Source organism: Telmatherina bonti (genome assembly GCF_933228915.1).
Source record: "Telmatherina bonti genome assembly, chromosome: 9".
In the NCBI taxonomy this organism is placed as follows: domain Eukaryota; kingdom Metazoa; phylum Chordata; class Actinopteri; order Atheriniformes; family Telmatherinidae; genus Telmatherina; species Telmatherina bonti.
In genome coordinates this window covers 24,205,734-24,219,150 of record NC_136627.1, presented here as the reverse complement: position 1 = coordinate 24,219,150, position 13,417 = coordinate 24,205,734, and the positions used below count along the sequence as shown (strand labels likewise).

At 38.3% G+C, this 13,417-nt stretch overlaps 2 protein-coding genes across 3 annotated transcripts in view; both read right to left on the bottom strand.

The window, feature by feature from the left end:
• Positions 1-4,477, bottom strand: part of ppp1r37 (protein phosphatase 1, regulatory subunit 37) — a 33,800-nt gene extending 29,323 nt beyond the window's left edge. Inside the window, exons 1-2 of one of the 2 annotated variants that reach the window (XM_079246898.1) lie at positions 4,332-4,477; positions 2,684-4,247 (exon numbers count right to left, since the gene is read on the bottom strand). In XM_079246898.1, coding sequence (XP_079103024.1) covers positions 2,684-3,431 — 748 coding nt within the window. In that variant the 5' untranslated portion in view covers positions 3,432-4,247; positions 4,332-4,477. Of the gene's footprint in view, positions 1-2,683 lie in introns of both variants that reach the window. The other variant, XM_079246899.1, reaches the window with a different exon arrangement.
• Positions 4,478-5,559: 1,082 nt separating this feature from the next.
• Positions 5,560-5,976, bottom strand: LOC306760415 (histone H2A.J-like; the record flags this gene model as incomplete). Its single annotated transcript, XM_079246245.1, has 1 exon — positions 5,560-5,976. The coding sequence occupies one exon, from the start codon at positions 5,974-5,976 to the stop codon at positions 5,560-5,562; it is 417 nt and encodes a 138-aa protein (XP_079102371.1).
• Positions 5,977-13,417: the final 7,441 nt, after the last annotated feature.

The window sequence follows — 13,417 nt, the reverse complement described above, 5'->3', positions numbered from 1 at the left end:
TTTTGTTTCACTCAAAGCCTGAACCTCATGCTTCACTGAAGGCAGAAAACCCATCAACAATAATATTGGACAACTGCAGTAAAGAAATGTTTAAAACACCACAAAGGAAGAAACTACTTCTGGTAGCTATTTCCATTACCAAAGAAAATAATTGAATTAATTATGATTATGTTTATGTGTCCAATAAAACCTGGGTCCCCAAACGCAGGTATCTGTGTATAAAAACTGGCATCTGTTCGATAAATTTTCGGACCCACTTGTCATCCTCTTAAATTGCTGCCCAGTATCTGGGGCCATATGAATTCAAGTTATGCAAATGGAAATATATATATTCAAAACGTTCATGCTTCAGTCTCCAAGGTTTACATTTCCATATCATATCCTAAATATACAGCCATCAGTTTGGTCTACTGCAGTGAAAGAGGAGCAATATTTCCATCAAAGAAAAAAGCCAAGCTGTTTTATAATGTATATATGGGAAATACTTTTTCTTTTACTGTCTGATATCACTTTTGTCTAATCTGCAGCTTCTGCAGAGAAAACTTATATTAGTTTTATAGTTATATTACAATCAGATCTTTCTTAGGTGTTGAATAAAATCATAATTTTAACAAATGCAAGTGACCGAATCTAAAAAATATTATAAATACATTAACTGATTCAAAAAGCATAAATGGTAAGTATAATTACATCAACTTAGGTAAATAGTATCGTGATCGACTGGTGACCTGTCCAGGGAGTAACCTGCCTGTAGCCCCCCTACAACCTTGCTTCTAGATAAGTGGGCATAGTCAACTGATGGATGGACCAAAAATAAGAATGAATGAGATCAATACGGATTATTAATGTACCAAGTATTTTCTTGATTCCAAAATAAAAGCATAAAAATGTTTGCAGAGCAAATTAAAACCTTAATAGAATTGCTTTATTTTCATCCATAAAAAAAAAAAAAAAAATCTATGAAACCCTCATATCTGCGATGCCAGATCCACTGATTTCTTCATGATCATAAATAAACTCGTAGTCTAATTATGGGTGCCAATGCTGTAAAGCATTGAGGCACACATATTACTATCGCTTTGCGTTTATTAGATCTTCTATTAAGGTTTCAGTATTTATCCAACAAATTGAACCAAACAATAATTTGATCTCAGTGTTATCTCCATGTAATTTACTAACAGAACATTCCACATCACGTGATTAACTTCACTGCCATCAGCTGCTTTTCTACCTTTTTATCGAAAGCACAATCAGTGGGACCTTTGGAACTCAAAAGAGATTTGTGACAAATGCAACTGATAAATCCCCTGAAGCTACTCTACAGTCAACCAGAAAAACTCTGCAAACTTACTTGGACTTCGCTCCTGAGGAGTATAATATATTTTACAGTAATATACAGCAATGTGCTTTCTGATGAATAGGGAGAACTTCAGTCATTCTGAAAAACTGACTCAGTCATTAAAATAGCAAATGGAGTACTATTTGTGCATTTTAATATGGAAAACTTGCACAACTAAACCGTACCATGACCTGACCTTAATTTTGATTTACATTCACCATGAATACTGTTACAAACTTTTAAATCCACAGTTTGTAACAGTAATATACTAAAACACACTGTGTCATCTCCTCACACTGCTGTCAACCATGTAACTATGATGACTGTTGTTTCAGTACTGGGAGCAATGGAGTCCATTCTAGATGAAGAAATGCGTGATCACACACTACTATCCAGCCTCATTCACCATACTGCGAAGAAAAAAAAAAAAAAAGCTGCCATATATCAGAGGAAAAATATGCTCTAAAATAAAGCAGAAATATAATATCCTAATAAGGCCTGGTAACAGCTGAACAACTGAAAATAAGCATACATCAGAAAAAGTGATGGAAAAGCACAAAAAATATATATTATATATAGAGAAATACTTTTCAGTGAATATGTATTCAAAGTGAAATCAGTTTACTGCTTTTCAAAAATGGTTGTTTTATATTGTCCTTCTGTTCATCTGCATAGTCCTCTTGCCTGTTCTGCTAATATCTTTATTAGATCCAAGTTACAGCTCACATAAACAACTAAAAAAGGTAAAAATTTCTCTCCAAAGTAAGATTAAATACTGTCTTCCTTACATCAACAAAGTCAAGGCAGTGCCACATCTTCCATGCGCTTTCCCAGACATGTTTTCATTGTACAAACAGGAACTTACAGTGGTAAAATGGCACACCTCAGGGAGTGGTGGGATTTACTCACAATAAAGCACAGGCCTCGACCTATATTTAGAAATGCAGTTTTAAATTGACTAAAGGGGGTAAGGGTGGGTGTATTTATCCAACAATTTAGAACTTCTGTATTGCAAGTTAATGGTTGCACAGGTGCTATCTATGGGCAAAAGGCATTGCAGTGTTAGATTACAAGTTTAGAAGAAAGACACAAAGGAAGTTTATTTTCAAAGACCTGAGCTGTAACACACCTATCACACAGTGTCACCACCCAGAGACAACAGGGAGCATTTAAACCCCAGTCTCAACAGTCAATGGACTTTTAGATTAGAGCTGGACGAAATTGTTAACGGTCTTTTAAGTATCCATTCTGGTAAACCCTAATGACTTGGCATGTTCGCACAAGCACAACTGGCAAATCAAAGAAAAAAAGTCATCCACACATACAGAAACAGACAAGTATTACCATGTCTCCAAGGGTCCTTGGGCTCCACTGCTCCAGAGACTATATCTGAGGGAAATGTAACCCTTTTGCCACCTGGTTTGTGTTTATCATCCCCCTCCTCCTCCACTGAGGGATACAGTCCAGCTTGATCAGTGGCAGAGGCCACTTTGCTGCATGTCTGGTTTGCATCTGACTGGCTTTCCACCACTGTGCCAGCTGGGACATCCTGAGGAGTGGACTCTGGGTCCAAAATATCATCTGAGAGTGATTGAACATTTGTGGATTCAGCCTCCAACACTCCACTTTCATCAAGACTCAAATCCACACCTATGTCCATGTCCCCACCATCATCCACCACTTCTGTTACAAAGCTTGCAGAATCACCGTCCTTATCTTCTTTCTTTTTCTCCTCCTCAGTATTGCTCTTTTGCTGCTCATCATTAGATAAAATCAAGTCAGTTGGATTAACTACAGCCGGGTTATCCTGTGCACAGCTCTTTTGATTTCCATTGACTTCATCAATTTCCAGTGTGTTTTGCTCCTGGTGGTTATCTTCCACAGCAGCTTGAAGGTTGTCAGTGAGCTGAGGCATCAGGTATGTTTCAGGGGCCTCTGTGGGAACAGCGTTTTGTTTTTCTGTCTTACTCTCTGTCATCAGTTCAGAGATCTTTGGGGTGACTCCTGTGTTGTTAGTAGTGTTATGATGATCATCCACATTGCTTTTTGTCTTGACATTGCACAAGTCTAGACATTGTTCTTCGATATTCATGTTTACATTTCCAGTGACACTCAGCTTTCAGCTGTGTCACACAGGTAGGAGATTAAACAGTGACTAGGAGCCAATTGACATTGATAAGGCTGTCTCTGCTAACTGCCTACCAACAACGTGTAGCACTCATTTTGGTCCTTTTCAATCTTTAACAAAATTACTCCCAAGTGCTGGAGAAATTCTCCCTATATTTTCACTTGAATCTTGTTTTTTTGGGGGGAATATTTGTTAGTTTTCAAAACTCCACGTCACAGGTGACTTCGGTGCATTCTTATAAATCAACTCATTAAAGTGCAATTTCATACATCAACAACGGATACGTGTGATATATGTGGATAACATACACTGTTTAAGAAATTATTAAATCAACCAAACTAGACAGCTTTGCTATTAGCCGGGCTGGTGAGCACGGCTTTATAATTTCTACCAGTCGTATTAGCCCAAGTGGGGACCGAGAAAAGGTTCCCTCGTCGTTAACACATTACCAGCAGCAATAAATAGGACCAAAGCAATTTACTGTGACGAAGAAATCACTCAGGGTGCCTCCATTACGTTAGCAAAATGAGCTTATTTTCCGACACTAAAAACAAACTCAACGTGAATTAAAGCGAGCTAACGTTTGCTAGCTTGCTAAAGTTGTTGTACAACAATGACATCCAGGCCAGAGTGCGATCGCATGACTGCTTCTTTACGTGAGCCCGTCCGCTTTTCCTCGACCAAGTCCATTCTTCCGTGAGAAGAAAAATATTCCCTCTGTAGCTCTGGTCTCACCCTCCGCCGTGCTGCAACTCTGCTCTCATCACAACCCTCGACCAGCTGCAGCGAGGAAAAAAAACAGGCGTCACAGTCCGAGCAATGAGCATGATTCAGTGGCTAACCTCAGCGCTGTGGTGGCCGTACCGGAGCTACACGTGTCGGTAGAATAGAAATCCCATTTATTTCACGATTACAGTTGTTTTCCTACCGCTAAGGCTTGTGTGTATCTATGGCTCCAGGAAGTCAGTTGAAGCTTTTGACCAGCATTTCCCTTCGCTAGCTTGTTGAAGTCCAACTGTTTGTTGTTCGTACGTCCTACGTCAGCGCGTCGTTTGCACAGAAGGTAGGTGGGGGGGGGGGGGGGTCACGTTCAACAGACGCAGGCTTACTGACCAAGTGATGCGAAAACGTCTACACATTTAGGATGGAGATTTTTTTTATTTTTATTTTTTTAATTTAAATAAGTGCATCGTTAAATCTTGTTCACAAGTAACTATTCTCACAATTAACCAAAGATTTCGAAGCCCTATTGTCCTAGTGTGATTTACTTAAAATATTTCCCTAATTACCAAGGTGACAGATTTTGGCAATCACTATGTATTGTGCAAGGTATTTTAGAAGTCACTTAAAGAGAACTTGAATATTCTTGGAAAGTATCTAGATTTTCCAATAGGAATACATAGGCTATGTTCTGCATTAAAGGGATCAATATACCAAAGCATAAACTAAGGTTTGTGAAGCCTCATGGAGACAAGACATGTGCAACATACCAGAGGGGCTTGTGGGATATGCTGATATAAAACAGCTTCATGAATAAAAAAAATCAGGTGCAGAGAATCTAATTGAACAACCCTGACGGAGTTGACATTTCAAGATCTGGGTACATCATGAGGTATATGTAAGAGGAAACGCAGTTCCAGCCACCAATGCAATTTTCTCACATGATCATTTGTTAAAATCTTCTACAAAAACCGCATAGATTTAATATTTTGGTTTTGTGTAACTACATCCAGTTGTAATCCAATACATTCTTGGGCATTAAGGAACTGAGTGAAGCTAAAAAGTGAAGTCTCATTAGGAGCAAGATTGTATTGCTGGCTGTGTCCCAAATATTAACATTTGGTGGCTGATTGAAACCTTAAAGATTTTTTACAAGACACCATTTGACCTGAATTCTATTTACACACAAAGAGCAGCAAGTCTAGTGGAGTGAAATGTTCTTGGCTACCTTATGTTGAGGACATGAGCTTTTCTTAGTATCTGCTTCCTCCAGGTACAAATATTTTATTCCCAATTGAAGCATTTTGAAGTCATGTATATTAAAAAAAAAAAAAAAAAAAAGTGCTTTAATAAAGATTTATACATTAAATTTCTAAAACTCCTGGGATTGAACGTCTTTTGCAGATTCAGCTTCCTTGGGAGCCTTTGTCCTCTTTGGGAGCAGGCTTGCCTGGATGTTTGGAATCACGCCGCCTTCTGAGATGGTGACTTCTGCCAGTAGGATTTTCAGCTCCTCGTCATTCTTCACAGCCAATAGAATATGGCGTGGAGTGATACGCAGCTTCTTGTTATCACGGCTAGCATTTCCTGCCAGCTCCAGGATTTCAGCACACAGGTACTCCAGAACAGCTGAGAGGTACACTGCAGCACCGGTGCCGACTCGGTGTGCATAGCTGCCTTTCCTCAGCAACCTGTGGATGCGGCCCACTGGGAAGGTGATCCCTGCCCTGGATGAACGGGACACTCCAGATGTTTTCTTTGGTGCAGCTTTCTTTCCCCGGCCAGACATTATTAGCTTGGGTTGAAAAAGAAAAAGTGAAATTAAGCATTTTTTTTTTTTACATGCTTCTGGTCAGGATAAGACAATTTAGTTTCCCCAAATTCACTGGCTAAAGCTTCTCATTGCAAGAACAGATTAAAAGGCTAAGACCATTTTATAAAAACCTACAGACATCATACACCCATTCCATTACTGCAACAAAAGCACTCACTTGAACCACACTTCCACCTGAGACAGCAGGTATGAAAGGAGCGTGAAAGCTTTTTATATGAGATGAACAGTGATTAACAGATTACTGACACCTGCCTCAGCTGCTTCACCTGTAGGAAGTTCAACAAAACAACAATAATGAAATATATATATGTATATATATGTATATATATATATATATATATATATATATATATATATATAAAAGGAAAATTAACGTTACACTTTAAGTGAACTCTTGATTTATAAAATCTTAAGATATTAACTATGAAAGTTTAAATTGTATGCTTTAAGAGATATTGTTGACTCTCAGCTCTAATGATGAATATAGACCACTCAGGCACATGTGCTGAATCATGTTCATTTCATCATTTCATGCCACTGCTTTTTCTTTTGTTTGATTTTTCACTCTTAACCACTTTCTAGTAAAAGACAGTTTTACATTAGCAGGCGGTTTATGAACTTACCTGCCATCAGACTGAGATAGCAGCATAGAAAAGGCCCAACAGCAGGTGGCAGCAGAGACCTTAGCTTGTGCCTGTGGCAGTCTGTCTTTATTATATTTTCTAATCTTATTTGGCTTTCTTAACAAGAGAGCACTAATAAATTTATGCTTCGTGATGTCATGGGTCTTCTGCTTCTGTTTGTTTGCCCTGCCTGTGTTTAGAGAGCCTGATATGCTTACTAACTAACTGCTTGAGCCAGGGATGACTCATCTCCCATAACGTGCTCAACACAGTATCTATCTATCTATCTATCTATCTATCTATCTATCTATCTATCTATCTATCTATCTATCTATCTATCTATCTATCTATCTATCTATCTATCTATCTATCTATCTATCTATCTATCTATCTATCTATCTATCTATCTATCTATTTATTGCTTAAATGTAGTAATTTTGTGCCTGCTAACCGACTGAAAAACTTCTAAAGGCAAGACTTTGGGAGTTTTTACTTCCAAAGAAAAGAGTGCATGGCCCTTTGGTGGTTAGGACTTATTGTTGGGTATTTGTTAATTAACAAGGAACATATTCTCATGTATCTCTCCCTCTATTTTTGTACACTCTCAAATAAAGCTGGTTAGATGAAGCCCCTGCTGCAGTTTAACATTATATATTCATTTAAGCTGCTTCAGGTCACCCTGAAATGTCTTAAAAAAACGGCACAGTTGTTGCATTTTTCTTCTGCCATATAGCTATAGTTGCTTTAATGATTACATTTCCACTTTTCTCACAATGTGATGATGCTGGCGCTCACTATTTAATTACTCTGACAACTTTAAATGTTAACAGGGACAAATACGCGTTATTAAGAAGGACAAGGAGCTTGTTAGATAGGGTGAAATGCCAATATCAAAGCAATTTAACAAGAGTTTGCAAGTTCAAACCCTGTCCTGCACTGTATTTCCCACAGTCCTTTCACTTTTCTAGACGTAGACGTAGAAAGTATAAGGTTTGGTGTTCGAAGTGTAAGGTGTTAGAAGTATAAGGTTAGGTGTTAGAAAACTCCACATCAGCATAGACTATACAGTTTAAATCTTGTTGGCAACATTTCCATGCTTATGTGCTATTGCTCTTTGCAAATTATGCAGAAAGACTGGCATATCAAAAAAGTCAAATTATAGTTTAAACACACTCGGGCCGCAGTTCTCACAGTCCTGGTTTGATACTGAACTGGTGTTAGAGCCAATTCATATACAGGGCTGGTGTTCTGCACCAAACCTGCAGGACACCGGTCCTCGAGGACCAAGATTGGGGATCCCTGCATTATGGTAAGGTCTGAAGAAAAACAACATAGTAAATTAATAAAAGTTGCCATGACATTTTAAAATTAACCCATAAAATTATGCTACTTAATATATTTATGAAGGTAGGATGATCCAACGGTCTAAATGACCTAAAAAATAGGCTACCTTATATCCATTTTCTTAACTGCTTAATCCAATTCAGGGTCATGGAAAGTTAGAGTCTATCCCAGCGATCAGTGGGCAAGAGGCAAGGTACACCATTGACAGGTCACGAGTCCATTGCAGGGTTGCTACCTCATACAGTAACCTATATTTGTGCATGTAGCTTGCCTTTGCAGAGTAAATTACCCTTTCCAAGTATGAAAGTAGGATGCATAAACAATATAAATGAATGAAAGCTTCTAATATTAGGCTTTAATAAGAATGAAAAAACTCTAAATGGTTTAGAGGCCTACACTTTTTATGAATATGAATATGATATATGAAATAAAAAGTTATTAGTTTAGGCTTTCCTGGGCCTGGCACAGAGCTTTGACCACTGAAACAGAAAGAACTGACTCTAAGTGCTAGGATTGTTTTGGTTGAAAAGGAGCATCAGATGACGACACTACTTTTACTTCTTTGTTTATATTCAGTGTTTCCCCACTTTTCTTTGGACAGCTTGACCAATCAGAGGAAACTGTGCCTCCTGAGATGACTAAGACAGAATTGGGTATCATATACAAAGGATAGTGAAAGAAATGCACAGACTGGCAAAAATACAGTGAAGAAAACACCTATATGAAATCATAAAAACGCAAATGTGTACAACTGTAATAAAAGAGTGGGTTGCTTGTCATGTCAGTATCCTCACTGCCAAATTTGGAGATGACTCACTGTACCATTTTCCTTCTACCCCACCTTCTGACAGTGAGAGATGAAGAAGAGAAGGAGAGACATTTTGACTGTTCAGGTTCACTTTAAAGCGTGGCAAAGAGCCAATCGCAAAGCAGCAGGAAGACAAATTAAGCAGGGACCTTCCCAACAGGTCGTCCTTGGACAGATTGGATGTGATTCTGCTTAACCTCTCAACATCCTCTTCACACTAGGAGGACAGGACGGGAGTCACAAGCTATTAGTTACCAGAACATATCTCTGCAGCCTGACTTTCAAGTGTGCAGCTTAATGCCTGCACACACACTGAGCTGTTTCCAAACAAAATTTATTTCCTCTGAGCTGGGACCAGATCAGTAAATATAATTTTAAGTTGCAGTTTTTTCAGCACATCAGTTGTCATTATTGAGACAAGCCATTTGTTTTCACAGAGTTCTCTTGAGGATCCTTGTCTGGATACAGGCTGAAGGCGCTCTGTATTTATTAGCAACCATACCTACGAACAGTGAAGTTTGCAGACTGCTGCCGAGAAAAGAGACGAGATGAAAGAAAGAGCAGAGGAAGCTGAGAAACGAGCCAAACATACTCGAGTGTTGAAAGAAAAACCAGACACCAAAGCTTCTAACCAGTATTCTTTGTATTTTCCAAGTCTGAAATGGATTCCTGGCTGTACAGCTAGTTGTTTGACTCTATCTTTTGACCTAGCACGTGGACAGGTAAGTAGTTAAGGCAGTCAAACTTTCTTTAGCTGAGACAGAGATCCCTTCCTCTCTTCCCAAAAGAGCAATAAATCTATATATGTGGCTTTTAGGAAGACTGTGCTGTTAGTTTGACATCTTGTTTTTTTCTCGGCTTTATGGAGACATCAGATACAACCTAGAGGAGACTGTTCCTGATCTTCAGAAAGCCATTAATTGTTAATGACTACTTTCATATATGCGGACACACTTGCTTCAAAGTGATGTGAATCTTTCAATTTAATTGGCAATGATCCAAAAATAGTGACCACATCTTCATGCAATTTTGCCATTACTGACATTTTCTGTCAACTGTTAATAGCTCTTAAATCTTCTTTCACTTCTCTCTCACTCATAAATTCTTAAATAACAGCGATTCTAACATGACACAAAGCCTTAATAGTCGAGCAAAAGTGCTGAAAGTGACTTGCCCCTTTTACAATTTGAAGTTCATAAAGAGTCAATTAATGTGAGGTGTCCACAGTAACTGGACAGTGAGTCACTCACTGAGTGGATCCACTTTAATTATAAAACCTTATGGGCAGACAGTGAATCCAGGTGTTCCGTGGTCCCAGCATCTTTAGGAGCTTAAAGTCTGTTGTCTCTTGAGATAACCGCCTGTGAGGCTGTGATTATTTTTCCATAACTGCTTTTGCAACTGTCTGGATTCACTCCCATTGAATAAAAGAAAACCGCTTTGAGAGACCAAGTTATTTCCTGAGTCAAATCTGTGTTTATGTGTCTTATGTAAGCATCTACAAATACAATCTCACTGAAGTTGCATTTGGAGAAAAAGAGTTATCTCGAGAACCTCAGCATTGCATGCAAGGTGTTTAGGTTTGGGTTAAGATTTAGACTGACAACGGAGAAACCCAGGCTTGTTATTGCCTTTTATATCATGAAGGTAAAGTTAAACTTTTTACAGTAGCTGTAGAGATGTGAGGGAAATCCATTCTGCCAATTTACAACAATAAAGCATATGTTTGTTTTTTTAATATCTCATACAGCACCTAAAGTTTGATAAAATTTTTCAGCAAGCCATGTGGATATATAAATCACACAATATAATCTGCCTAAAACAAGGCAAAGCCACTAATCCTGTTGCAATGCTGTTCAGTGATACAACAAAACAATCAAAGTCAGGGTAACTATGGATACTCAGGGTAGATTTTCTTTGTCTTGAAGTAGGGGAGGTTATAGTCAGAAAGCTCAGTTGTGGCATATGTTACATAATTGTGTTTTTTCTGTTTGACTAGGATCCAAATGCAGACACAGAGCTTATTTGGAGTGATTGAGGATTTATTGGAATTAGCTATAAACCAGATTGGAGCTGAGCAGCTGGACAGACAGAGTGACCGGAGGTGGCAGACAGAGTGGATTTCCTGAGGAGCACAGAGAGAAAAATGCTGATATAAAACAGAGTTGAGCCATGGTCTCTTGCAACTTGAACAGCCCAATTTTAACAAAGAGATAAGGTTTATGTAAAACTGTTACAAATTGATTTAAAGTTCTTCATTAAGTTTATGCTTAACTAATCTAATAAATGACAAATATTCCAAACATGTTGATCAATACATATATTTTGTTTTCTGGTTAAGGTTACAGATACGTAATTCAACTGGATGGAAGTTTTTCATCTAATTGAAATACGTAGAATTTAGTAGTTGGACCAAACTATTTTTTCAGTGTACAGATCTCTGTCTGGATTGCCATAGAAATCAACTAAGCTTCTTAAAAATAACAAAACACATACTAAGTAATATTTAAATTTTTTGTTGAGCAAGAATGAGTGAACAAAATAATCTATAAGAAACCATTAGGCAAAACTAACAGCGCACATTGTACTAATTAGGAAAAAACAGGAACCTAATAAAGACCTTGTGTACTGCTCAGTATTATGCAAAGGGAGGCAGAAACACACTGAGACTGAAAGGAGACAAAAACAGAAATATCCTGTTGTACCATCCCCTCAATTCCACCCTCTATTCATTATTTAGATTATCTTACAGCTTCATCAGTTCATAAGCCAGTGGTCATGGATACCTTGGCTACAGCATTTCCCAATAAAAGTAAACAAAAAACAAACAAGTCCCCTTTAAACATACTGGAAACAAGGTGAACCCTGACAGATATTAAACAGGGCTGGATTTGAGCGCCTACGTCTGGGGATTGACCAGAAGAGCCAAATCTGCTGCCACGTCATTAGAGGAAGAGGAAGAATGAAGGACAAAGGATTTTCCATCATCCGCCCAACTACCCATCTGTCCATCCCACCTGTATGAAATTCCCATCCCTTCCTACTTTTAATTTCTCCATCTGTTTTTCCTCTCTTTCCTTTCTGTCTCTTTTTTCTTGCAGCCTTAAGTTATCTTGGCTTCCTCTCACACTGATGTCTAGATTTCTTTAAAGTGTAATTCTCCTCCCGTCTACTTCCACCCTCCTCCATGCACCCCTGGTCTCACACACACACACACACACACACACACACACACACACACACACACACACACACACACACACACACACACACACACACACACACACACACACACACACACACACACACAAACAAAAAGGCATTTACACACTTAATTTCTTTAAATATTCATTTCCGTCTGTCTGTGATGTGTTTATTGGAGTTTCCTGTTCCCATCCCTCCCATTTCCCTGAGAACTGCCATGTAGGAAGTGGTGACTCTGGCAATGGTTCCTCCTGCCTCTCTAACTAGTTGGACTCCCAGCTTATGGGAGCTGACAGAAATGGAAAAAGGAAGAAAAGGACCTCTGTCATTGTGGTTACTGTCCATTCTAAAACAGCAGTTTCTGGCTTTGACTACAAAAATTTACATGCAATACATTTTCCCAGATGATATCACATTTCCTTTATTAGACAATTTATACAACTCGGTTCACCAATGAAATCTGCATTATTCCCAGCTGAGACTTCAGAATTTCTCTTTTTGCAGTAACAATCGCCATGCTGTCACTCAGGAATGTATCAGTTGTTATGTCTACTGCAACTTTTAATCTGTGTGGTTTATATAACATAAAAAATATCCAATTTGATCTCCATATAATTGTGCCATATTAGTAGTGGTTACGTTTCCAAAATCTGTGCGCTCACGCTCTGTAAAAATATGCAAATGAACATCCTGAGGATAAGCAAGTTGGCTGTTTGGAGAGGCACTAAATTATTTATGCCCATCCTCCATCCATGTCAGAGTGGGACTTCTGCGGTTGTTTTAATGTTTTGTAAAGACTGAATTGTTGTTCTATCACATCCAGTACATAATGTCAGTCAGATGGCAGAACATTTTTGTGCTTTAGGCTGCACAGCCACAATCTTCCTGTTTAAATTTATAAAATGATAACTAACTGATAGGATGGTGATCATACCGGCGCTTCTTCTGTGAGATCTGGCAACAAACAGTTATGTTACCTTCCCAAAAATGATCAGGACTAGCTGGCATTATGTTTCACTGTAAAATTATATGGAGTGGAACATGGTGTGTATTTAATATGGAGAGAAAAAGGTGTTCAGAATCTCTTACAGTTTTCACAGGATGCAGCACTGTCAACATGATAAAAACTGAATGGCCTTTCAGTCCATGGCAAATTGAAATGAAGTTGTGCTACACTGATGAGATTACACTCTGGAAATGTTTGCAATTATTCAAGCCAGCTGTTTAGTATGATTCTGAGTGTGTTTGCTTGTCTTATGATGAAGTTTAAGTCAGTGCAACAGTACTCATTCGCAGCTCAGAGCAATGAAAAAAGTCTCTACACAGCATTTATTTAGAAAGCAGTTGACAGACTATTACGTATAATTGAGAAAAATCTTAACATAGAATTAATTAAAAAAAAACTATTAAAGTGGAG